General features: G+C 38.4%; 1 protein-coding gene and 2 non-coding genes across 3 annotated transcripts in view; 2 read left to right on the forward strand and 1 right to left on the reverse strand.

The window, feature by feature from the left end:
* The first annotated feature begins 2,069 nt into the window (after nt 1–2,069).
* Nucleotides 2,070–27,033, forward strand: part of LOC118884808 (zinc finger protein 569) — a 61,976-nt gene continuing 37,012 nt past the window's right edge. Inside the window, exons 1-2 of the mRNA XM_036832775.1 lie at nt 2,070–2,387; nt 3,631–3,793. Of these exons, the coding sequence (XP_036688670.1) occupies nt 3,789–3,793 (5 nt within the window). The 5' untranslated portion in view covers nt 2,070–2,387; nt 3,631–3,788. The remainder of the gene's footprint in view (nt 2,388–3,630; nt 3,794–27,033) is intronic.
* Nucleotides 9,089–9,195, reverse strand: LOC118886004. The gene has a single exon (XR_005017636.1). It is a non-coding gene; the product is annotated as a U6 spliceosomal RNA (small nuclear RNA).
* TRNAE-CUC lies at nt 23,025–23,097 on the forward strand. Its single transcript has one exon. It is a non-coding gene; the product is annotated as a tRNA-Glu (tRNA).

The following is a 27,033-nucleotide window of genomic DNA, read 5'->3' on the forward strand; positions in this document are numbered from 1 at the left end:
TGTGATACAGTGTATAGTATTGCAAGATGTTACCACTGGGGGAAACTGGATAATGGGTATATGGGATTTCCCTGAATTGTTTCTTACAACTGCATGAGAATCAAGAATTACTTCAAAATAAAAAGTTAAAATTTTTTAAAAAGCTAGGCCGAAAAGAAAACAAATTCTAAGGTAGTAGACCAAAACCCAACTACATTAAATGTAAATTCACTAAATATGTCAAAGAGTAAGATTGTCATTATTTATTTTTAAAATAATATTGTTTAATGAGACATACTTTAAAAATAAAACAGAACGGTTAAAAGCAAAAGGGTAGAAAAAGATAATGCACTAGCCAAAAGAAGGATGGTGAAGCTACAGTAATATCAAAACTGACTAAGACAAAAAGCGATATTATAAAGGGTAGATTCCATAATTTCCTATGGATCAATCCAACAGGAAGCTATTACAGCTCTAAATATGTATCATCCAACAAGAGAGCTTTAAAATATATAAAGCAAAGCTTAACAGAAATAAAAGGAGAAATAGACAAATCTACAAGTATAAAAAATGAAATCAGGAAGCTGAATGGACATAGAACCAACTCTGTTCTCTTCTCATCTTTTAACAAAATAATTAGCAAAAAATAATTCTTACAGTTGACAGAAAAAATACACTGTTGGTAAAGACACATGAGACAAATAAGCAAAACTTATTTAGAGGACATGTTCTCTCTATGCAGTGTTTGGGAGCCTCTTTTCCCTTCCCAGAAAGAAATTCACACTTTTCGGAAACAGTGCCTATTATCATCTAGTGAAAGAAAGGCTGTGAAAGGAAGACTATCTTATTCTGCTTCCTAGAGATAACATAGTTCTTTAGGCTTTGTGTAGCTTCACTGTAAGCTTATGAGCCAGAAGCCTCTTTGATACCTTCAACGACTACAAGTTCCTGATATTTAGCATGCTGTAGTCTACTGTATTCTGTTCTCTTTGTCAACATACTATTGCACAAAAGCATACAGTAGTGTTTTCTTGGATATTTTCTCCATTTTGGTCTCTACTGCAAAATTATTGCAGTGGGTCTTCAACTTTCATTGTCAATTATTTTTAAATTCTTAAATCAGAGCGGAACTCATATGAAATGTTGAAAAAAGAAATCAGGTCTTTAGGGCAAGAGTGACATATAGTCCGGGTTGCTGGATTCTTAGGTTTTTGCACTTGGTTACTTGTCTACTTTTCAACTTACACTTTTCACTCCTGATGTCGAGGCTACTTTGAATTATTGACATGACCTTTCATTTGATGGCTCAGTGTCTTTGCCTTCTTCAACAACATCTTTCTAGATTACCTGTATCACTTCTGTCCATATAACACACACGGAATGTGGAGTAACACAGTGTAAAAAAAAAAAAAAAAAAAAAAAAGCGTGGGTGTTTCCAGTAATACACAATCACGAATCTCTGTAGTTTTTTTCCATTTAATATTTTGGTGACTCGTGTATTGACTTAACCACGTAAATTTCAATATTGTAACAGGTGCCCGTCAGAAAAGCAGAAACACAAAGAACGGACACAGCACATTGTCTCTGAAAAACTGCAGAGTCAGAATCAAGAGGTCACTAGAACAGACGACGCGACCATGGTCACACGAATGGTCGCAAACTCGCACGACCCTAAAGTCACTGGACCTCAGAGTCTCTCGAGCCCATAGACTCCCTACCACAAATTCCACCGCTGAAATCTCCCACACCCGATCACGCAACGGTACTCCTCCCTTTTCTGACTGCCTCCAGGAGCTTGAGGCTCAGGCTGGCCCATCTCGTCTCTTCACGGTGCCCAGACCTTGCCCCACTTTCACCCCACTGAAGTCCAGTCCCAGGTGGAGCCGGGACCAGACGGAACGAAACCGACTCAGCGGTGCTTCCTTCACGGGCCAGGTACCGTAACGCCTAGAACCCGAAGATCCAGACAACTGTAAGGAGGAGGCGACTTTTCGCAGAAAATAGATTTGGGCCGAGAAGGCCTCTGGGAAATGTAGTCCGGGGCAGGAAAACTGCGGACCTTTTCAGATTCTTCTCAGCACCAAGTGGCACTCCCAGGCTCCGAGGGCCGGACTCACTGGAGGCAGCTGCCGCAAAACTCTCAGCTGAGGCCCCTCGGCAGATCTGAGAGCCCCTCAACGCAGCGGTTGGTTATTCCCGCTACTCGTCAACTGGAGGGCCAGTCCCGCCCCGGCGAGCCGCGAGGGGCTCTGGGAAGGGTTATCCTGCGTCTAACGGACCGAGGCTTGTGCTGCCTTCGGCCACAGCCGGCACTGACCTTAATGGATTACCTAACTCGGGCTGCACCGGCTGTGCCACTTGGGCGGCGCTGAGGTGCGGAATTGGGGCCTGTGTCTGCGGGCTCGGTGGTGAGTGCTCGGGAAGCCGCGAGCTCAGAGTCCGGGACTCTGTGCTGGGTGGAGTAGGGGCCTGCGGACCACCCGGTGCCTGTGTTGTTGGAGGAGGACGCCGGGCAGGGCTTTGCCCGTGCGGGTGGTTCCCTGAGGCCGTGGGAGTGACGTGTGAAGGACTGTGAACGTGTGGCTTGATAGGACTTTATTTGCCAGACATTTGTCTGTGACTGATGTGGCCGTGGAGTCGTGTGTGCAGGCGGAGTTTGTGGATGTGCTTTTTTCCTTTTCTGTTTCACTATGGACGTGCCTGCAAACCACGATAAAAGGCAGAGTTCGGTTGTGTGTGTAGATTTGTGAGACTGTTTGTACCAGTGCTTCATTTCTTTGGAGATGGTAATCGTAAATATGTTTTTCTATGAGATATCAATAGCCCCAACACGTTGTTTCAGTATTTATTTAAAATTTTATTTCTGTGTATTGGCCACGTTGTTTTGTGTGCTTAGTAACAATGCGCCTTGCCCCTCACTCCCTCCCCCAAATCACAAAATAAAGAAAAGCTCCAAGAAAGCAAAAAGCATTCATACTTCTACCAGCCACTATCAAAATTTATTTCCCATCTTTTCACCCCTCCATCTGTGAATACATACATAAGCATTCGTATATTATAAAATTGGAATCACGCTATACATACAGTTCTGTAATCTACGTATGCCATTTAACAATGTGCAGTTAATATTTTTCCATTTAAACAATTACACATCTATGTCATCATTTAAAAGTTTCTTTATGGTATACATTTTAATGCATTTACTCCTGTTGATGGGTAATTTGGTTCTTTTCAACTTCTTGCCATTATAAAGAATGGGTTTATCAACAACTATTTGGCATGTTATGATGCACTTTCCTAATTTGTTTTTGGTGGGGGGCAGGCTCTTAGAAGTGGAACTGATAGGTTGAGATATATGTGCTTATTAAAGACTCCCTAATTCTATCCAGTTATTCTCTTGTAAGGTTCCAATAATCTACAGTATTATTGGCGTAGTATAAGATTGCCTATATTCATACACCCTTGATAACAATGGTTATCGTTAGTATTAGTAATCTTTGTTAACCTCATAGATGTAAAATAATTTCTTTAATTTGCAGTTATTTGATTACTACTGAAGTCAACCATTTAAAAATCTTTTTTGTGTGTGAATTATGTGTTTTCCAAGGTGTTTTTCTAAAGCAGTGTTCTATTTTCAAATTTCTTTTCCAGGTTCTTCAGGTACTGAGGATTCATTCATTCATCCACTCGCCATTTATTGAATGCTGCGTGTGACAGGAATAATTATAGATACTTGGGATATAGCATTGAACAAAGGAGACAAACTCTCTGCTATCATGGTACTTACATTGTTGTGGGCCAGATAATAAATGAGGTAAGTTAAATATAACATACATTAAATAGTGAAACATTCTAAGAGAAGAAGTAAAGCAGGAGGATATATAGAATCAGGGATGAGACTTGGAGTTTTAGATGGGGTAGTTAAGAATGCATCCTGAAAATGTAATAATAAAGATATGAAGGAAATAAAGGTGCTAGTTATGCACATAATTAAGGGAAGAGGGAACAACAGTTAGAAAAGCCCTGAGGTGGGAATATGCCTGTTACAAAGAGGCTGGTGTGGCTGAAATAGAGCAAATGAGAGGGAGAGTAGTGAGAGATGAGAGAAGAAAGGTAATTGGAGGGAAGGAGGGCAGATCAGATTGGGCCTTATGGGCCATGTTAAGGATCTTGGCTTTTTACTGTGAATGAGATGGGAAGCTATTGGAGAGTTTTGAACATGCAAGTGATATTATCTCCTTACGATTTAAGAGGATTGCCTTGGTTACTCTGATGAGAGAATTATGAGAAGAAGAATAGGGGAAGAGGGCAGGGACAAGGGCAGAAGCAGAGAGACCAATTAGGAAACTATTGCATTAATCTAGGGAAAAGATGTTGGTGACCTGGACCAGAGTAGTAAAACTGGTGAGAAGTAGTCGTGTACTGGATATAATTTAAAGGTAAAGCTGACATAATTTGCTGATAGAACTGATGTGGAGTGTAAGTGTGACAAGATGACACAATATTTTTTAATCTGAGCAACTTGAAGAATGGAGTTATCATTAACTGAGAAGGGAAAGAAGGTAGGAAGAACCTGGGGCATAGAGAGATAGTGAGATTTCAGTTTGGAATATTGTATCTGAAGTATGAGATGCCCATTGGACATTCAGGTGGAAATATTACGTTGGCAGTGGGATATACAAGTCTGAAGTTCAAAAGAAAGATCTGAGACCTAGGTTGGAGACATACATTTGGGGATTATCAGCATATAGGTGATATTTAAAGAGATCACTTAGAGGGTAGGGTAGATGGAAAATGATAGAGGTAAAGGACTTATCTCTGGGTCACTTCAACATGAGAAAGTCTGGAAAATGAGGAGGAACCAGCAAAAAAGACTGAAAGGGACTAGCTAGAATGGTTGGGAGAAAACCCCAGTTATGGTGCTTATTGCTACTGACATGGTCATTGTTTCTAGGCTTTTTGTTTTGGTGGGCAGAGCTAGGAAATATATTCTTGTAGTTTTTTTTAGTAGCTTGATTCACATACCATACATTTTACCCTTTAAAGTGTACAACGGAATGTTTTTGAAAAAAATCCACGGGGTTGTGCACCCATCACCATCGTGTAATTTTACATCATTTTTGTCCTCCCTGAAAGAATTATCTTACCCATTAGCAGTCAATCTCATATTCTCCTCCTTCCTCCCAGTCTAATGAACCACTAATCTGATTTATGCCTCGATGAATTTGTCTATTCAGACATTTCATATAAATGAAATTGTACAATATGTGGTCTTTTGTGACTGGCTTCTTTCACGTGATATGTTTTCAATGTTTATTAATGTTGTAGCTGGAAATATACTCTTAACAGAGTAGACCCCATGAGTTCGTACTGCTATTTGCAATCAAAAAAATTTAGAATTATAGAGTTTCTACTTTGGTTTCATTTTTGTGTCTTTTATTTATTAATCCATCCATCTGTAGATGTGTATATGTATATATAAATAAGATAGTTCAGAGCAATATTATTAGTACTTAAAATATTCCTACTGCAAATAATTTAATGTTTCTTTATAGATCTATTTGCTTTGGGGTTGTCTCTCTAGGGACGTATAACCCAATTATTGTGCTTTAAAGTAACTAGAACTAATTTCTCTGTGTGTGGTTAAGCCACAAATGTAACATATGAGTAGGTTCATTTGTTTCATTCTGCTTTTGATATTTAGGTATAGCTTATGGGTTATTTTGGTTGTTGTTGTTTTAATTTAATTTAATTTAATTAATTATTTTAGCTTTTGTTTTAACATTTGTTTTAATTTTGTTTTATAATCATGTAAGACATTTACATGGTTGGAAAGTCAAATATACAAAACAAAGTATTTTAAAGTATATACAAAACAAACACACAAAACAAAGAGAAGTCTTGTATTGTTTGCAAACAGGGAGCATGATGCCTCCAGCTTTGTTATTCCTTCTCAAGATTGCTGTGGCAATTTGGGGTCATTTGTGGGTCCATACAAATTTTAGGATTGTTTGTTCTATTTCTGTGAAAAATTCCATTGGAATTTTGATAGAAATTGCATTGAATCTATACATTGCTTTGGGTAGTATGAACATTTTAGCAATATCAATTCTTCCAATCCATGAACACGGAATTTCTTTCCATTTATTTGTGTCTTTTTCAATTTCTTTCATCAGTGTCCTATAGTTTTCATTGTGTAGTCTTTCACCTGCTTGGTTGAGCTTATTCCTAGGTATTTTATTCTTTTTGATGCAATTGTGAATGGAATTGTTTTCTTAATTTTTCTTTATGATAGTTCATTATCAGTGCACAGAAATGCAGCAATTTCTGTATATTAATTTTGTATCCTGCAACATTACTGAATTCATTTATAAGTTCTAACAGTTATTTGGCAGTCTTTAGGGTTTTCTATGTATAATATCATGTCATCTGCAAATAATGAAAGTTTCACTTCTTCCTTTCCATTTGGATGCATTTTATTTCTTTTTCTTGCCTAATTGCTCTGGCTAGGACTTCCAGTACTATGTTGAAGAAAAATAGTGAGAATGGGCATCCTGTCTTGTTCCTGGTCTTAGAGGAAAAGCTCTTAGCTTCACACCATTAACTATGGTGTTAGCTCTGAGCTTGTCATATATATCATTTATTATGTGAGGTACGTTTCCTCTATACCCACTTTGTTGAGAGTTTTTGTCAAAAATGGATGTTGAATCTTGTCAAATACTTTTCCTCCATCTATTGAGATGATCATATGGATTTTTATCATTCATTTTGCTAATGTGGTGTATCACATTTGTTGATTTGTGGTTATTGAACCATCCTTGCATCCCTAGAATATATCCCACTTTATTGAGGTGTTTGATTCTTTTTTTTTTTAAATTTTAAAAATAAATTCGTTTTATTTTTGGCTGCGTTGGGTCTTCATGGTTGCACATGGGCTTTCTCTAGTTGTGGCGAGTGGAAGCTACTCTTCATTGTGGTGTGCAGGCTTCTCATTGCAGTGGCTTCTCCTGTTGCGGAGTGCAGGCTCTAGGCGCGCGGGCTTCAGTAGTTGTGGCTTGTGGGCTCTAGAGCGCAGGCTCAGTAGTTGTGGTGCATGGGTTTAGTTGCTCCGCGGCATGTGGGATCTTCCTGGACCAGGGATTGAACCCGTGTCCCCTGCACTGGCAGGCGGATTCTTAACCACTGCGCCACCAGGGAAGCCCTGAGGTGTTTGATTCTTAATGTATGTTGAGTTCATGTTTGCTAATATTTTGTTGAGGATTTTTCATCTGTGTTCATCAGGAATATTGGCCTGTGATTGTCTTTTCTTGTGGTATACTTGTCTGGTTTTGGTATCAGGGTAATGCTGGACTTGTGAAATGAGTTTGGAAGTGTTTTCTCCTCTTCTAATTTTTGGGAGAGTTTTAGAAGGATTGGTATTCATTTTTCTTTGCGTGTTTGGTAGAATTCACCAGTACAGCCATCTGGTTCTGGATTTTTGTTTGCTGGGAGGTTTTAAATTACTGATTCAACCTCCTTATTAGTAATTGGTCTGTTCAGATTTTTTGTTTCTTCATAATTCAGTCTTGGATGGTTGTATGTTTCTAGGAATTTATCCATTTCTTCTAGGTTGTCCAATTTTTTGGCATATAATTGTTTGTAATAGTCACTTATCTTTTGTATTGTATTTCTGTGGTATCAGTTGTAACATCTCCTCTTTTGTTTCTGATTTTGTTTGAGTCCCCTCTCTTTTTTACTTGGTGAGTCTAGCTAAAGGTTTGTCCGTTTTGTTTATCTTGTCACAGAATCAGTTCTTGGTTTCATTGATCTTTTCTCTTGTCTTTTTAGTCTCTATTTCATTTTTTTCTGCCCTAATTCTTGTTATTTCCTTCCTTCAACTAAGTTTGGGCTTCTTTTATTCTTCTTTTCTAGTTCCTCGAGGTTTAAAGTTAGATTGTTTATTTGACATTTTTCTTGGTTTTTGAAATAGGCATTTGTTGCTATGACTTCCTTCTTAGAACTGTTTTTGTTGCATTCCTTAAGTTCTGGTGTATTGTACTTCCATTTTTATTTGTCTCAAGACATTTTTGATTTTGCTTTTGATTTCTTTGTTCCCATTGGTTATTCAGTAGCATGTTGTTTAGTCTCTACATATTTCTGAATTTTCCAGTTTTCTTCTGGTAATTGACTTCGTTTCATACCATGTGGTTGGGAAAGATGCTGGATATTATTTCAGTCTTCTTAAATTTGTTAAGACTTGTTTTGTGGCCTGTCATATCCTAGAGGATGTCCCATGTGCACCTGAGAAGAAGGTGTATTCAGGTGCTTTTGGATGGAATTTCTGTATATATGTGTTAAGTCTATCTGGTCTAATGTGTTGTTTAAGGCCAATGTTTCCTTATTGATTTTCTGTCAGAACGATTTATCCATTGTCTTATTGTATTGCTGCCTATTTCTCCCTTTAGATCTGTTAATATTTGCTTCATATATCTAGGTGCTCTTATGTTGTGTGCATATATATTTACAAATGTTTATCCTCTTGTTGGATTGACCCCTTTATCATTATGTAATGCCCTTCTTTGTCTCTTATGGCAGTCTTGGTTTTAAAGTCTGTTTTGTCTGATATAAGTATAGCTATCCCAACTTTCTTTTGGTTTCCATTTGCATGGAATATCATCATGGAAAAAGATGGACCCTTCAGTCTGTGTGTTCTTACAACTGACGTGAATCTCTTATAGGTAGCGTATTGATGGGTCTTGTTTTTTTTATCCATTCATCCATTCTGTGTCTTTTGATCAGAGAATTTAATCCATTTACATTTAAAGTAATTATTGATAGGTATGTATTTATTGCCATTTTGTTAATTGGTTTTTGGCTGTTTTGTAGTTCCTCTGTTCCTTTCTTCTCCTTTTGCTCTCTTTCTTTGTGGTTTGATGGCTTTCTTTATTGGTATGCTTAGATTCATTTCTCACTATCTTTTGTTATCTACTGCAAATTTTTGGTTAATGGTTACCATGAGACTGACATAAACCCACTTACATTTATAATGGTCTAATTTAAGTTGATAATAATCAAAGTTTGAATGTATTCTAAAGCTCTACATTTCTATCCCTGCCCCCCCATCATTTTAAAAAATATCAAATGCTTCACAAATTTGCATGTCATCCTTGTGCAGAGGCCATGCTATTCATCTTTATATCATTCCAATTTTTGTATATATGCTGCTGAAGTGAGCACTGGGAAGTTTCTGTTGACCTGTCTTCAAGTTCACTGATTTTTTCCTCAGTCATGTTGAGTCTACTGAAGGCATTCTTTTTTTTTTTCTTTTTAGAGTTCCATCAGCACTAAGCAATTTTAATTTAAAAAAAAAAAGATCTCAGACTAATTTCAAACTCACAGAAAATTTGCAAGTACAGTACAGAAAAACTCTCTTATTGCCTTCACCCAGATTCACCAACTTGTGATATCTCTCTCTGTCTTTCTTTCACACACACACACACACACACACACACACACACAAAATGAGTCTTTTTCTCAACCATTTGACCACAAGCTTCAGACCTGATCCTTCATCCCCTAAATACTCCAGTGTGTATTTCCCTAAACAAGGACCTCCCAATAAGTCAGGAAATCAACATTGATACAACATTGCCATTTAGAGAACCTGTTCAAATTTTAATTTTGCCAGTTGTCCCCAAAATGTCTTTTTCTTCATACTTTAAAAAATATATATATTTATTATTTTTATTTGGTTGTGCCGGGTCTTGTTGTGGCTGGTGGGCTCTTTAGTTGCAGCTGGCAGGCTCCTTAGTTGTGGCTCGCCGTCTCCTTAGTTGCGGCACGTGGGCTCCTTAGTTGTGGCATGCGAACTCTTAGTTGCGGCATGCATGTGGGATCTAGTTCCCTGACCAGGGATTGAACCTGGGCCCCCTGCATTGGGAGCATGGGGTCTTAACCACTGCACCACCAGGGAAGTCCCCCCAAAATGTCTTTTTTAGTTTTCAGGTACAGGATTCCTTCATACATTGCATTTGGTTGTCATGTCTCTTTGGCCTCCTCCAACCTGGAACAGTTCCTCAGTCATTCTGTGTATCATGTCCTTGAGAGTTTAAAAGAATACAGGCCTTATATTCTGTAGGCTGGCGCTCAACTTGATTCCATTGGATGTTTCTTCATGCCTAGACCCAGGCATGTATTCCTGACAAACTTAGATTTTCTCATTATGTCATTCTGTCCCATCACTGGTGATGTTAACCTTGATCATCTAGTCATGTTGATGTCTTCACTGTAAAGTTCTATTTTTCTTTTTAACTGTTGGAAAATGTTCCAGTATGGTGCTAAAATCCTGTTCCTCATTGAAACTTTACCCATTCTTAGCCTCCATTGACAGCTTCAGTCTGAACCACTATCCAGTTGGTAAGTGGTTTTATGTTTATATTATTCCTTTTACATTTATTGGTTGGCATTATAGTGCAAAGGAAGAGCTTTTCTTTCTCCCTACTGGTTTATATCCTGTTGAGCTCATGGATTCTTATTTTATTCAGTAGGTTATAATTTATTACTGTAAATATTTATTTTCATGCTCAAATTGCCCCTAATTTGGCCAGTGGGAGCCTCTTTGAGCCTGTTGCTTTATCTTTTTAACATGGCCCTATCAGTTTTTGAGCACTTCCTTAATTTCTGGCACAAGATGTTCTAGGTTCATCTTATAGTTTTCCCACTCCAGCCCTAAAATCAGATATTTCTTCAGACAGTCTTGGTTCCTCTTCTTTTTTCCCGTATAAATATTTTTTGGAAAATTCTGGACTTTTATTTATTTATTGTTGTTGAAGTATAGTTGATTTACCGTATTATGTTAGTTTCAAGTGTACAGCAGAGTGATTTGGTTATCAGCAGAGTGATTTGGTTATACATATATATATTCTTTTTTTGATACTTTACATTATAGCTTATTACAAGATATTGAATATAGTCCCCTGTGCTATGCAGTAAATCCTTGTTTTTTATTTTATATGCATCTGTTAATCCCATACTCTCAATTTATTCCTCCCTTGCTTCCTCTCCCCTTTAGTAACCATAAGTTTGTTTTCTATGTCTGTGAGTCTGTTTTCTGTTTTGTATATAGATTCATTTGTACTATTTTTTAGATTCCACATGTAAGTGATACATAATATTTGTCTTTGTCTGACTTCACTTAGTATGATAATCTCCAGGTCCATCCATGTTTTTGCAAATGGCAAATTTGCAAATTATTTCATTCTTTTTTTATGACTGAATAATATTCCATTGTATATATATATATATATTATATATATATTATATATATGTCCACCACATCTTCTTTATCCATTCATCTGCTGATGGACATTTAGGTTGCTTCCATGTCTTGGGTATTGTAAATAGTGTGCCACTGTGAACAGTGGGGTGCATATATCTTTTTGAATTAGAGTTTTTGTCTTTTCAGGATATATGCCCAAAAGTGGGATTGCTGGATAATATGGTAACTCTACTTTTAGTTTTTTTTTTTTTAACATGGTTGAGTTCTTTTTTTTGACATCTTTATTGGAGTATAATTGCTTTACAATGATGTGTTAGTTTCTGCTTTGTAACAAAGTGAATCAGCTATACATATACATATATCCCCATATCTCCTCCCTCTTGTGTCTCCCTCCCACCCTCCCTATCCCACCCCTCTAGGTGGTCACAAAGCACCGAGCTGATCTCCCTGTGCTATGTGGCTGCTTCCCACTAGCTAGCTATTTTACATTTGGTAGTGTATATATGTCCATGCCACTCTCTCACTTCATCCCAGCTTACCCTTCCCCCTCCCCACATCCTCAAGTCCATTCTCTACGTCTGCGTCTTTATTCCTGTACTGCCCCTAGGTTATCCAGAACCATTTTTTTTTTAGATTCCATATATATATGTGTTAGCATACAGTATTTGTTTTTCTCTTTCTGACTTACTTCACTCTGTATGACAGACTCTAGGCCCATCCACCTCACTACAAATAACTCAATTTCCTTTCTTTTTATGGCTGAGTAATTTTCCATTGTGTATATGTGCCACATCTTCTCTATCCATTCATCTGTCGATGGACACTTAGGTTGCTTCCATGTCCTGGCGATTGTAAATAGTGCTGCAGTGAACATTGTGGTATATGTCTCTTTTTGAATTATGGTTTTTCAGGGTATATGCCCAGTAGCGGGATTGCTGGGTCGTATGGTAGTTCTATTTTTAGTTTTTTAAGGAACCTCCATACTGTTCTCCATAGTGGCTGTATCAATTTACATTCCCACCAACAGTGCAAGAGGGTTCTCTTTTCTCCACACCCTCTCCAGCATTTATTGTTTGTAGATTTTTTGATGATGGCCATTCTGACTGATGTGAGGTGATACCTCATTGTAGTTTTGATTTGCATTTCTCTAGTAATTAGTGATGTTGAGCATCTTTTCATGTGATTTTTGGCCATCTGTATGTCTTCTCTGGAGAAATGTCTATTTAGATCTTCTGCCCATTTTTTGATTAGGTTGTTTGTTTTTTTGACAAAGAGCTGCATGAGATGTTTGTATATTTTGGAGATTAACCCCTTGTCAGTTGCTTCGTTTGCAAATATGTTCTCCCAGTCTGTGGGCTTTTTATTTTGTTGATAGTTTCCTTTGCTATGCAAAAGCTTATAAGTTTGATTAGGTCCCACTTGTTTATTTTTGCTTTTATTTCTATTGCCTTGGGAGACTGACGTAAGAAAACATTGCTGTGATTTATGTCAGAGAATGTTTTGCCTATGTTCTCTTCTAGGAGCTTTATGGTGTCATGTCACATTTAAGTCTTTAAGCCATTTTGAGTTTATTTTTGTACATGGTGTGAGGGAGTGTTCTAGCTTCATTGATTTACATGTGGCTGTCCGCCTTTCCCAGCACCACTTGCTGAAGAGACTGTCTTGTCTTCATTGTATATTCTTGCCTCCTTTGTCAAAGATTAATTGACTGTAGGTGTGTGGGTTTATTTCTGGGCTCTTTATTCTGTTCCATTGATTTATATGTCTGTTTTTGTGCCAGTACCATGCTGTTTTGATTACTGTAGCTTTGTAATATTGTCTGAAGTCTGGGAGGGTTATGCCTCCTGCTTTGTTCTTTTTCCTCAGGATTGCTTTGGCAATTCTGGGTCTTTTGTGGTTCCATGTAAATTTTAGGATTATTTGTTCTAGTTCTGTGAAAAATGTCATGGGTAATTTGATAGGGATCACATTAACTCTGTAGATTGCTGTGGGTACTATGGCCATTTAAACCATGTTAATTCTTCCAATCCAAGAACATGGGATATCTTTCCATTTCCTTGAATCGTCTTCAGTTTCCTTTATCAATGTTTTATAGTTCTCAGCATATAAATCTTTTACCTCCTTGGTTAGGTTTATTCCTAGGTGGGTTTTTTTTGGGTGTGATTTTAAATGGGATTTTTTTTTAACTTTCTCTTTCTGATATTTCTTTGTTAGTGTAAAGAAATGCAACACATTTCTGTATATTAATCTTGTATCCTGCTACCTTGCTGAATTCATTTATAAGTTCTAATAGTTTTTTGTGTGGAGTCTTTAGGGTTTTCTATATAGAGTATCATGTCATCTACATATAATGACAATTCTACCTCTTCCTGAATGCCTTCATTTCTGTTAGTGTATTTTTTTTTTTTTTTTAATAGTAATCTTTTATTTATTTATTTATTATATTTATTTTTGGTTGTGTTGGGTCTTCGTTTCTGTGCGAGGGCTTCCTCTAGTTGCGGCGAGCGGGGGCCACTCTTCATCGCGGTGCGCGGGCCTCTTCACTATCACGGCCTCTCTTGTTGTGGAGCACAGGCTCCAGACGCGCAGGCTCAGTAGTTGTGGCTCACGGGCCTAGTTGCTCCGCGGCATGTGGGATCTTCCCAGACCAGGGCTCGAACCCGTGTCCCCTGCATTAGCAGGCAGATTCTCAACCACTGCGCCATCAGGGAAGCCCAGTGTATTTTTTTAAATTAATTTTTATTGGAGTATAGTTGCTTTACAATGTTGTGTTAGTTTCTGCTGTACAGCAGAGTGAATCAGCTATATGTATACATATAATCCCTCTTTTTTGGATTTCCTTCCCATTTAGGTCACCTCTGTTATATATTTCTGATTGCTAGCATTCCTTTTGATTCTTTCTTATAGTGTCTATTTCTATAGTGTCTATAGAAATAGTGTCTATTTCTCTCCTTACATTATCTATTTTCCTAATTTGTTCATTAGAGCCCTGAACATATTAGGCATAGTTATTTTAAATGCACTGCACAAACTTTTACTGTACCCTTTGAAATGTAAATTATTGTGCTAGGCCATAAAGAAGCCATATAAGTAGTCCCTGCCATAAGTGATTCACAGTCCTAGGGAGAGAGGCGAATCAGCAAATGCTATGGCAGAATGGTAAATGCCACATGTTGGGCAAGCTCATGGGATGTAGGAGTAAGATAGATCCAATAGAGGGGTATCCTGATCAAGGGATAAAGTAGTTTTTTTGTTTGTTTGTTTGTTTTTTGTTTTTTGCCATGCCGCGTGGCTTGCAGGATCTTAGTTCCTCAACCAGGGATCGAACCTGGGCCCACAGCAGTGAGGGTGCCAAGTCCTAACCACTGGACCGCCAGGGAATTCCCTGGATAAAGTAGCTCTTAATTTGACTTAAGGACAAGAAGGCATTGGTCAAGTGAAAGATGCAGCTGATCAGCAATCAGGGAATGGTTTCTATGTAGGGGGAAATGATATGCAGTGGCTTTTAAGGGAGTGAGTGCACTGTGTTTTTTTTTAAAAAGCACATAACCATAACTTGTGCCCCCCTCCCATGTGATTTTTGGTGGTGGAAAGAAAATACTCATCCACGATGGAGCCATTTCCCCAGTATGTAAGTTAGCTCAAACTATCTAGAGAATTGCTTTGGGAAATGCAGCCAGGGTGGGGCTCTCAATGATTTTGGAGTTTTTGGCAAAATTTGGATTCAAGCAGGCAGAGATGATGATAATGACGATGATGATGATACAGATGCCCACGCTGTTACTGTTTTTTAACTGTAACTGAGCTCATTTCAGGAGGGAAGTATGCATAGTAGTTCAGAAACTGAACAAATGGATATACCTCAAGTAAGTTCTTTACAAAGGGACAAGAAAAATAACATTTGGTATGAATAGAACATCTAATATGAGAATTTGTTTTTAAAGTATTTCTCCAGTCAGTCCACTTTGAATTCCTCCAAATTTATTCTTTTTTCCCTGACGCCTTGCCAATCGCTACTGCTTTGCCTGTAACACTTCCCCGCAGCAACTCCAACATAGCTAATTTACTTAACATTAAGATACCATCTTAATCCTAACTTCATGTGGGAGGTATTTTGGGGCCCCATGCCAAAATAAGCTGAGGGACTTTTGCTGTGTGCCTTCCAAGTGAAGCAGTTCTTAAAAGTTTATTGTAATGGAGGGACTTTGGGTTTCTGCTCAGGGACATAGTTGGAAAGAGCTCTGCCTCCACCCTTAAAACAAGGAAAAAACTGGATGAACTGCAGATTAACAACTTTTTTTGAACTCATCAGAGAACTGAGGTCACAGGGCAACCAAGTAACCTGAAATCTGAGGAAAAACAGATGCCTTCTGGGAGAAACAGGACTTGAGCCTTCACTCACATGGGGTGGATACTGCCAGACACCATATAAGCCAGTAAGAAGATACAGTTAAATTTTTTAAACAACTTGTCAGAGGTTGAATGTGGGCCAGCAAGAGTATAAAGCCACTGAGGGAGTTGCAAATTTGGGAGTTTTCAATCTCTGTTAGGCTTTTCCTCCAGGAATCCCATCAGACGCTCATTGTGAAGATGGAGGAGAACCCTGTGATATCTTTCCTTGTGGTGCTGCTTTGGGAAAGGGAACAACAGCACAGACCCATCTTTGCTGCAGAATAAAAAACTTTAGTTTGTATAATAAAAAGCAACAAAAACTGTTACCTTAGGACACAGGTGGAAACTTATAGCAGTTTAAGAAAGTGAACTGAAAAAAAAGCACCACCTCTGGGGGTGGGGAAGGAATATGTGCTAGACCTAGCACACAGCTGGAGGAGAGGCAAGAGCGTTCATGAAAGCCACATACATAACCAAGACCCAGGGACATGGGGCCTGCCTGAGACTTAGGCTTAGTGAGAATATAAGAGACTGCTTTCCTCTACCAACCCCTACTGCCCAATCCACCCATGAGGATAACAAGCATCAAATAAAAATAATAATGGAACATAGCTGGGAGACCTGCAAGAGAGATTCTCTGTGGGGAACAGCACAGATGGAATACTCATCGCCAAGGGAGAAACATATATTGAGTAAACATGCCTGGTAAACCAACTCATACCTTAAACACAGGTATCTTTAGAAGAATTTGAAGCCTGTGATACAATGAAGGTAACCACAGCAATGAAAAACCTAAACCCCACCCATCTGCTGACTCAAACCCCCGTGTTAAAAACCTAGCAGAAGGAAAGGCATGCTAATCTGTAAGCATAAGAAATATTTAACTTTATATTTGCTGTACTACCCAAGATGTCCAGCTTTCCAAAAAATTATAAGGTATGTGAAAAGGCAAGAAATAACACACTTCAAAGAGCTAAAGCAATCATCAGAACCAGACTCAGATATGACATAGATATTGGAACAACCCAATAGGAATTTAGAGTAACTATGACTAATATGTAATGGATCACATGGGTAATTTCAGCAGAGAGATGGAAACTATAAGAAAAAGTTGAATAGAAATGCTAGAAATCAGAATCACAGCAGAGGTGAATAATGTTTATGATAGACTCAGTAGATTGGACACAGCTGGAGAAAGAATCTGTGAACTTCAATTTAGAGTAATAGAAATTACCTATACTGAAACACAGTGAGAAAAAGAGTGGGTGAAAAAAGCCAGAATAGAGCATCCAAGAGGTATGGGACAGTATAAAAAGTCTAATATATGCTTAATTGGTATCCCAGTTAAGAGAGAGAATGAAGAAAAAATATTTGAAGAAATAATGGCCGAAACTTTTTCAAAGTTAATGACACCAAACTGGTAAACTCAGAGACCACCAAGCAGGATAAATACAAATAAAACAAAAACGAAAAACACTTTTGGGCATATCATATTTTTTAAAAATATACTTATTTATTTATTTATTTGGCTGCTCCAGGTCTTAGTTGTGGTATGTGGGATCTTCATTGCCACATGCGGGATCTTCATTGCAGCATGCAGGATCTTTAGTTGCAGCATGCAGGATCTTTTAGTTGTGGCATGCGGGCTGTTAGTTGTGGCAGGTGGGATCTAGTTCCCTGACCAGGGATTGAACCTGGGCCCCCTGCATTGGGAGCACAGAGTCTTAACCACTGGACCACCAAGAATGTCCCTGGGCATTATCATATTTAAACTGCTGAAAAAGAAAGATAAGGAAGAAAATCTTGAAGGCAACTTCAAGAAAATAGAAACTTTACGTACTGAGGGACAAGGATAAGAATCACATACAGCAGACTTCTCATCAGATATCATGCAAGTAAGAAGATAATGGAGACAAATTTTTAAAGTACTAAAAGAAAAAAGCTATCAATACAGGATTCTATACCACACAAAAATATGCTTCAAAAATGAAAAATAAATACTTTTTCAGGGACTTCCCTGGTGGCGCAGTGGTTAAGAATCCACCTGCCAATGCAAGGGACATGGGTTCAATCCCTGGTCCGGGAAGATCCCACATGCTGCGGAGCAACGAAGCCTGTGCAGGGTAACTAAGCCCATGCGCCACAACTACTGAGCCTGTGCTCTAGAGCCTGCGAGCCACAACTGCTGAAGCCCGCACGCCTAGAGGCTCTGCTCCTCAACAAGAGAAGCCACCGCAATGAGAAGCCTGCGCACCGCAACGAGAGAAAGCCCACATGCAGCAATGAAGACCCAATGCAGCCAAAAATAAAAAAATAAATAAATGAAATACTTTTTCAGACAATCAAAAACTCATTGCAGGCTTCCCTGGTGATGCAGTGGTTAAGATCCACCTGTCAATGCAGCGGACACGGGTTCGAGCCCTGGTCCGGGAAGATCCCACATGCTGCGGAGCAACTAAACCTGTGCGCCACAACTACTGAGCCTGCACTCTAGAGCCCGCGAACCACAACTACTGAGCCCATGTGCCACAACTACTGAAGCCCGTGTGCCTAGAGCCTGTGCTCCGCAACAAGGGAAGACACTGCAATGAGAAGTCCGAACACCGCAATGAAGAGTAGCCCCTGCTCACTGCAACTAGAGAAAGCCCGCACACAGCAACGAGACCCAACACAGCCAAAAATAAATAAATAAATAAATAAATATATGTATTTTAAAAAAACTGATTGCCAGTAGACCTTCTCTACAGGAGATGCAGAAGGAATATGATATCAATCAAACTTGGATTTGCACAAAGAAATGAAGAGCATTGGAACTGGAATCAATGAAATTCAAATAAAATTCATTTCCTTTCTTATACGTAATTGCTCTAAAAGATACATGGTCATCTAAAGTAAATATTGTATGTTTATGGCATAGGTAAAAGTTAAATATATGACGAATATAACACAAAGGATGGGAGGAATTTGGAATATGTTGTTGTGGTTTTTATACTACAAGTGAAGCAGTGTCATATTATTTGAAGGTAGATGCAGACTTTTTGGGGGTGTGTTCCAAAGAGCAAATTTAATCAGAGAAGTGAGAAAATGCAGAAACAAAGGAAAACAGTCAAGCAATTTGAAACAATAATAGTTTAGCCATTAAACAAAGTCAAAGATCTAGAGAGATCTAGAGAGAACTAGAGAGAAGCCCGTGCCACAATGAAGAGCCCGTGCACCGCAACGAAAGAGCCTGTGTGCCACAACTAAGACCCGATGCAGTCAAAAATAATAAATAAATTTTAAAAAAAGAGTGGGGGAACCAATTTTAAAATAATGGTAAGAAATAAGTGTTGGTTTGGATGTGTTGTGTTGTGCACTGTTGGTGGGAATGGAAACTGGTATAGCCACTATGGAAAACAGTATGGAGGTTTCTCAGAAAATAAAAATTAGAACTACCATATGACCCAGCAATTCCACTTCTGGGTTATTTATCCAAAGGAAGCGAAAACACCAAGGTGAAAAGATTTATGCATTCCCACAGTCATTGCAACATTATTTACAATAGCGGGTACACGGAAGCAACCTATGTGTCCATCGATGGATGAATGGATAAAGAAATTGTGGTACGTAAATACAATGGAATATTATCCAGCCATAAAAAAGAGGAAATCTTACTATTTGTGACAACATGGATGTACCTTGAGGGCATTATGCTGAGTGGAATAAGTCAGAGAAAGACAAATACCATGTGATCTCACTTATGTGGTATCTAAAAACACAAACAAACCCACCCCCCCACACACAAAAATCCAAGCTTATAGCTATAGGGAACAGATTGGTTGTTGCCAGAGGGGAGGGGAGGGGGGAGGTGGAGAGGGAAGGGGGGTGAAATGAGTGAAGAGGGTCAAAATGTACAAACTTCCAGTAATAAAATAAATCATGGGCATATAATGTACAGCATGACAACTATAGTTAAAAATAATCTGTATTGTGTATTTGAAAGTTGCTGAGAGTAGATCTTAAAAGTTCTCATCACAAGAAAAAAAATTTGTAACTATGTAAGGTGATGAGTATTAGCTAGACTTATTGTGGTAATCATTTTGCAATGTATACAAATATCAAATCATTGTGCTGTATACCTGAAACTAATATAATATTATATGTCAATTATACCTCAATTTAAAAAAAAAACACTTTCTAAAAAGGAAACTCTATCCCCAAGTAATTTCACAGGTGAAATAGCAAACATCTAAGGAAGAAATTATAACAATTCTATATAAACTCTTCCAGAAAATAGAGGAGGAGGAACACTTTCCAACTTATTTTATGAAACGGGTTTACCCTGATACCAAAACCAGACAGACATTACAAGAAAAGAAAACTACAGACCAATATTTTTCACAGACTTAGAAACAAAAATCCTCAAAATTGAATTGAAAAATTGAATTTAGCAGTATATAAAAAGATAATATATCGTGACCAAATGGATTTATCTTGGGAAGGCAAGATGAACTTCAAGTTCATTATTTGAAAATCAGTTATTGTAGTGCACCATAATATGAGACTGAAGAAGAATCATATGATTATCTCAATAGATGCAGAAAAAGTACTTGAGAAAATTCAGCATTTACTCATGAAAAAAATCTCAGCAAACTAGGAATAGAAGGGAACATTCTTTACATTCTGAAAGAAACCAACTAGAGCTAACATTATAGTTAATGATGAGATACTGAATGCTTTACCCCTAAGATTGGGAACAAGGCCAGGATATCCTCTGTCACCACCATTATTCACCATCCTACTGGAAATCCTAGCCAGTGAACAAAGCAAGATAAAGACATAAAGGCATACAAATTGGAAAACAGAAATACAACTTTCTATTTGTAGACAACATGATTCTCTAAATAGAAGACACCAAAGAACTATAAAAAACTCCTGGAATAGGGCTTCCCTGGTGGCACAGTGGTTAAGAATCCGCCTGCCAATGCAGGGGACACGGGTTCGAGGCCTGGTCCGGGAAGATCCCACATGCCACGGAGCAACTAAGCCCATGCGCCACAACTACTGACTGAGCCTGCACTCTAGAGCCTGCAAGCCACAACTACTGAGCTCGTGTGCCACAACTACTGAAGCCTGCGCACCTAGAGCCCATGCTCCACAACAAGAGAAGACACCGCAATGAGAAACCCACGCACTGCAATGAAGAGTAGCCCTCACTCACCACAACTAGAGAAAGCCCGTGCACAGCAACAAAGACCCAACGCAGCCAAAAATAAATAAAAAATAAATAAATTTATATTTAAAAAAACTCCTAGAACTACCAAGTGACTTTAGCATGGTTGTAGGATACGTAATGAGTATACAAAGTCTGTTATTTTTATATACCAGCAATGAACAATTGGAATTTGAAATAGAATTTTTTTATTTCTTATTTTTTATGGAAGTATAGTTGACTTACAATGTTGTGTTAATTTTTGCTGTACAGTAAAGTGATTCATTTATACATATATGTACATTTTTAAATATTCTTTTCCACTATGGTTTATCATAGGATATTGAATATAGTTCCCTGTGTTATATATATAGTAGGACGTTGTTGTTTATCCATTCTGTATATAATAGATTACATCTGCTAACCCCAACCTCCCACTCCATCTCTCCCCCTTCCCCTCCTGCTTGGCTACCACAAGTCTGTTATCTATGTCTGTGAGGCTGTTTCTGTTTCATAGATAGGTTCACTTGTATCATATTTTAGATTCCACATATAAGTGATATCATATGGTATTTGTCTTTCTCTTTCTGACTTCACTTAATATGATAATCTCTAGTTGTATCCATGTTGCTGCTGAAGTAAAATTTTAAATGCCATTTTATTAGCACCCCCAAAATACAATACTTAATAAATCTCACAAAGTATGTACAGGCACTGTATGCTGAAAATGAAAAAAAAACACGATGAAAGAAAATAAATTAAAAATAAATGGAAATTCAGCAACATGGGTGGACTTAGAGATTAGCATGTGAAGTGAACTAAGTCAGAAACAGAAAGACAAATACCATAATGAAGGGGTGTTCTGCGGGTTGTCCTCCACTTCATGTTAGTGTTAATAGGTCTGCTACTAGTACTCAAAATAGGCACTGGCTGAGAGGTGGAAATGTTATGCTTCGTTGTTTGGATGTGTGAAGAATTGGGATAAATGCTAGAATTAAGATTGAAAAGATTAGGGCTAATACTCCTTCTAGTTTATTAGGAATTTATCATAGAATTAACATGTGCAAATAGAAAATATCACCCTGGCTTGATATGAGGTGGTGTGTTGAGAGGGTTTGCTGGGGTGTAGTTGTCTGGGTCTCCTAGTAGTTTGGGTGAAAATAGCACTAATATTATTAGTATTAAAATTAGTAACAAGGCACATAGGATGTCTTTGATTGTACAGTAGGGGTGAAATGTAATTTTGACTATATCAGATGAGATTCCTGTGGGATTATTGGAGCCTGTCTTATGGAGGAATAGTAAGTAGACAGCTGCTAGTGCTGCAATTATAAATGGGAGAATAAAATGGAAGGCGAAGAATCATGTAAGAGTTGCTTTATCTACTGAAAAGCCACCTCAGATTCATTCGGCGAGGCTTGTGCGGATACATAGGATTGCTGAGAGGAGAACAGTATTAACTGTTGCTCCTCAGAATATTTGTCCTCAAGGTAAGACATAGCCCATGAATGCTGTAGCTATGACTGTAAATAATAAGATGATTCCAGTGTTGCATGTTTCTGAAAAGGTGTAGGGTCTGGGACTCCCCTGGTGGTCCAGTGGTAAAGAATCCACCTTCCAATGCAGGGGACATGGGTTCGATCCCTTGTCGGGGAACTAAGATCCCACATGCCATGGGGCAACTAAGCCCATTTGCCACAACTACTGAGCTCACGTGCCTCAATGAGAGAGCCCACGTGCCACAAACTACAGAGCCCACGTGCTCACCCGAGGGCCACAACTACAGAGCCCATGCGCCCTGGAGCCCACACGCCCCAACCAGAGAGAGAAAACCCACACACCACCACTAGAGAGAAGCCTAAGCACTACAACGAAGAGCCCACGTGCCGTAACAAAAGATCCTGCATGCCTCAACGAAGATCCCACGTGCCGCAACTAAGACCCAATGCAGCCAAAAAAATTTAAAAAGAAGAAAATAAAATAAGTAAATATTTTAAAAAGGTGTAGGATCCATAGTATAATCCTTGTCCTACATGAATAAATAGGCAAATAAAAAAGATGGAGCCTCCATTTGCATGTAGATATCAGATAATTCATCCATAGTTTACGTCTCGGATATGTGTTACTGATTAAAAAGTGGTTATTGTATCTGATGTATAATGTATTGCTAGAATAAGCCTGTCAAGATTTGTAGAACTAGGGAATTCCCTGGTGGTCCAGTGGTTAGGACTCTGTGCTCTCATTGCTGAGGGCCCAGGTTCAATCCCTGGTTAGGGAACTAAGATCCCTGCAAGCCAGGGCGGGGATCTTTTTGTGGCGGGGCCAAAAAAACCCCAGAAAAAACCAAAAACAAATGCCCAGTAGGGAACCAAAATTTCGTCATGATGAAATGTTTGATGGAGCTGGGAGATCGACAAATGCATTGTTAATTTTTGTTAATGGATGATTTTCAGATGTTGGTCATTAAATGTTCTTAGGGTTGAAATACAATGATTTTTCATGTCATTGGCCATGGTTAGATTCCATGTAAGAATAATGATAACATACATTGTATTTATTTTAAGTACTATTTTTGTAATTAGTCTTGTGGGTTTTTCTTCAAAACCTTCACTTAGGGCTTCCCTGGTGGCACAGTGGTTAAGAATCCTCCTGCCAATTCAGGGGATGTGGGTTTGAGCCCTGGTCTGGGAAGATCCCACATGCCGTGGATCAACTAAGCCTGTGCACCACAACTACTGAGCCTGCACTCTAGAGCCTGTGAGCCACAACTACTGAAGCCTGCGTGCCTAGAGCCCGTGCTCCGCAATGAGAGAAGGCACCACAATGGGAAGCCTGCACACCACAACGGAGAGTAGCCCCTGCTCGCCACAACTAGAGAAAGCCCGCGCACAGCAACAAAGACCCGAAACAGCCAAAAATAAATAAAATAAATTAATTTTTAAAAAAAACTATTTATGGTGGACTTGGGTTGATTGTAGGTGGTGGTTTTGGTTGTGGGATTGTGTTGAATTTTGGTGGTTCGTTTTTGGGTCTAATAGCATTTTTGATTTATTTAGGGGGAATGTTGGTAGTATTTGGTTATATGACAGCTGTGGCTACTGAGCAGTATCCTGAAGTTTGAGTTTCTAATAAGACCATTCTAGGTATATTTCTTTCAGGGTTGATAGAATTTTCAATAGTATTCTATGTTTTAAAGCAGTGGTCCCCAACCTTTTTGGCACCAGGTACCAGTTTCGTAGAAGACAATTTTTCTACGGTCGGCGGGTAGCGGGGTGGGGGATGGTTCAGGTGGTAATGCGAGCAATGGGGGGCATAGTTCAGGTGGTAATGCGAGCGATGGGGAGGAGCAGATGAAGTTTCCCTCGCTTGCCTACCACTCACCTCCTGCCGTGCTGCCCGGTCCCTAACAGGCCGTGGACCGGTACCAGTCTGTGGCCCGGGGGTTGGGGACCCCTGTTTTAAAGGATGAAGAAGTGGAGATTGTATTTAAGTTTAATGGACTAGGGGATTGGGTAATTTATGATATGGGAGATTCTGGGTTCTTTTAGTGAAGCGGCTATAGGAATTGCGACATTGTATAGCTCTGGTACTTGACTAGTAATTGTTACCCGTTGATCATTGCTTATTGGTGTTGCGGTTATTATAGAGGTTACTCGTGGTAATTAAACAGAATTATGCTTAGGGTGAGGGTAATGAGGAATGAAAGAAAATATAGTTTGATTAGGCCTTTTTGGTCTGATACTAGCATAGAAATTTTTATTTGAATAAGGGAAGTAGTTTTTGGTAGATACTTTCTAGTCAGATTAAATCTAGGAAGGCTGATGTGATTTTTGGCTTGCTGATAAATTTAAGTATGGTGGGAAGTTGTGTATAATAATGGAGAAATACCCTAGGAGGTTGGAAAATTTGAAGAAATTTGAAGGGTACTTAAATTTTAAGTTTTGTGTGGTGAGGTTGATTTCAGTGCCAGATGGTTACAGCAAGGGCAGTTAGTTTCAAATAATAAGGTATAGTTATTTGTGGAATTGTTGTTGGGGGAATATTGTTAGAGATAAGAAATCCAGCGAAAATACTTCCAGTTAGTAAACATTTAATAGAATTGATTAGGAGTGGGTTGTTTTCATTAATTAGAATTAAAGTGGAAAAGTTTGTCCTAATAGTGCAAAGAAAATAATGTGAGTGATATAGACAATTGTAAGGGATGTGGCGACGAGAGTTATTAGTAGGGCTCAGGTGTTGGTATATGACATGTTAGCGATTTTGATGATTAGGTCTTTAGAGTAGAATCCTGTGAGGAAGTGTATTCCTGTCAGTGTGAGACTTCGATAATGAGGGCTGTTGTGGTAAAAGGTACTGCTTTAAATAAACCTGTCTTCTGAATGTCTTGCTCATCATTTAGGCTATGAATAATGGATCTAGCGCATGTAAATAGTATGGCCTTGAACAAGGCATGTGTGCAAATATGGAGAAATGCTAGGTAAGGCTGGTTAATACCGATTGTTACTATTATAAGGCCTAATTGGCTTGAAGTAGAGATGGCAAGAATTTTTAAATGTCATTTTGGGTAAGAGCGCATACTGCTGTAAATAATGTGGTAATTGCTCCGATACATAATATTGTTGTTTGGATAAATTTATTATTCTCTGTTAAAGGGTAAAAGCGGATAAGTAGAAAAGTACCTGCTACAACTATTCTTGAGTGGAGTAGGGCTGAGATGGAGGTAGGGCCTTCTATTGCTGGGGGAAGTCATTTGTGATGCCAAATTGGGCGGATTTTTCAGTTGTGGCCAATACAAGTCCTGTTAGAGGCAGGTTTGGGTGATTTAGGTTAAGTATAAATATTTATTGTAGGTCTCATGCGTTTAAATAGGAATCATGCTACTGATAATAATAAATCCAATATCTCCAATGTGATTATATAAAACTGGTTGGAGAGCAGCTGTATTTGCATCTGCTCATCCATGTTGTCACCCGATAAGTAGAAAAGATATAATTCCAACTCCTTCTGATCCAATGAAAAGCTGGAAAAGATTGTTAGCAGTGACAAGAATTAGTATTGTGATAAGAAAAAGGAGTTTTTAAACAATCGATTGATGTTAGGATCTGAGTGCATATATCAGATTGAAAATTCTATAATAGATCATGTGACAGATAATGCCACTGGCACAGATATTATTGAGAAAGAGTCTGTTTGAAGCTAAGTGATAATATAAGGGTTTGGATAGTAATTCAGTGTCAGCTTGAGATAATTCTTTCTTGTCCTGTGTGAATGAATATTATTGTTGGAATTAAGCTGGTGATAAAAGCATATGAGATAGTGGTTTTTACATAGGATCGATATATGTTACTTTTGTAGATGTTGGTGTTTGTTATTATGATTGGTATTGTTAGTATAAATAGTGTAACTGGTGTGAAAGAGGTAAATAAGTTTATTACTTCTGTTTTGAGTTGCACCAATTTTTTGGTTCCTAAGACCAATGGATCAATACTATCCTTTAAAAGCTTGAAAAAGTCATACTGTTAGATATGGAGGCATGAATTAACAGTTCTTGCATACTTTTTTGGTAAACAAGAAGGTTTAGTCTTCCGTTACTAGATTCACAGTCTAGTGTTTTTAAAACTATATTTACAGTACAAGGGCCATAAAATGATTTTGGGACTTAACGATAGGAATAAGAGAAGTAAAATGTGAAGAGTTATGAGAGCATTTTCTCGTATGGATGATGGCTTAATATTATTGATAGGGTTTGTATATTTGCCTTGTTGTGCTATGATTAACTTATATAGAGAGTATAAGGCAGTAATTACTATAGTAATTCCTGTTAGGATAATGGTGACATTTGATCATGAGAAGGATGATACTACTACAAATAGTTCTCCAGTTAGCTTAATAGTTGGGGGTAGAGCTAGGTTTGTTAGGCTTGCTAGTAGTCATCATGTTGCTATTAATGGGAGGAATATTTGTAGACCTCTGGCTAAAATTATCATTCGGCTGTGAATTTGTTAGTAATTTGAATTTGTGAGGCAGAATGATATGAATGATGTGAGGCCGTGGGCAATTATTAGAGCGGTGGCTCCTATATAACTTCAAGGTGTTTGGATAAGAATGGCTACGAAAACAAGTGCTATGTGACCGACAGAATAATATGTGATAAGTGACTTTAAGTCTGTTTGGCGTAAACAAATTGAACTCGTTATGATTATTCCTCATAAGG

The sequence above is a fragment of the Balaenoptera musculus genome, chromosome 19 (genome assembly GCF_009873245.2).
Source record: "Balaenoptera musculus isolate JJ_BM4_2016_0621 chromosome 19, mBalMus1.pri.v3, whole genome shotgun sequence".
NCBI classification, from domain to species: Eukaryota; Metazoa; Chordata; class Mammalia; order Artiodactyla; family Balaenopteridae; genus Balaenoptera; species Balaenoptera musculus.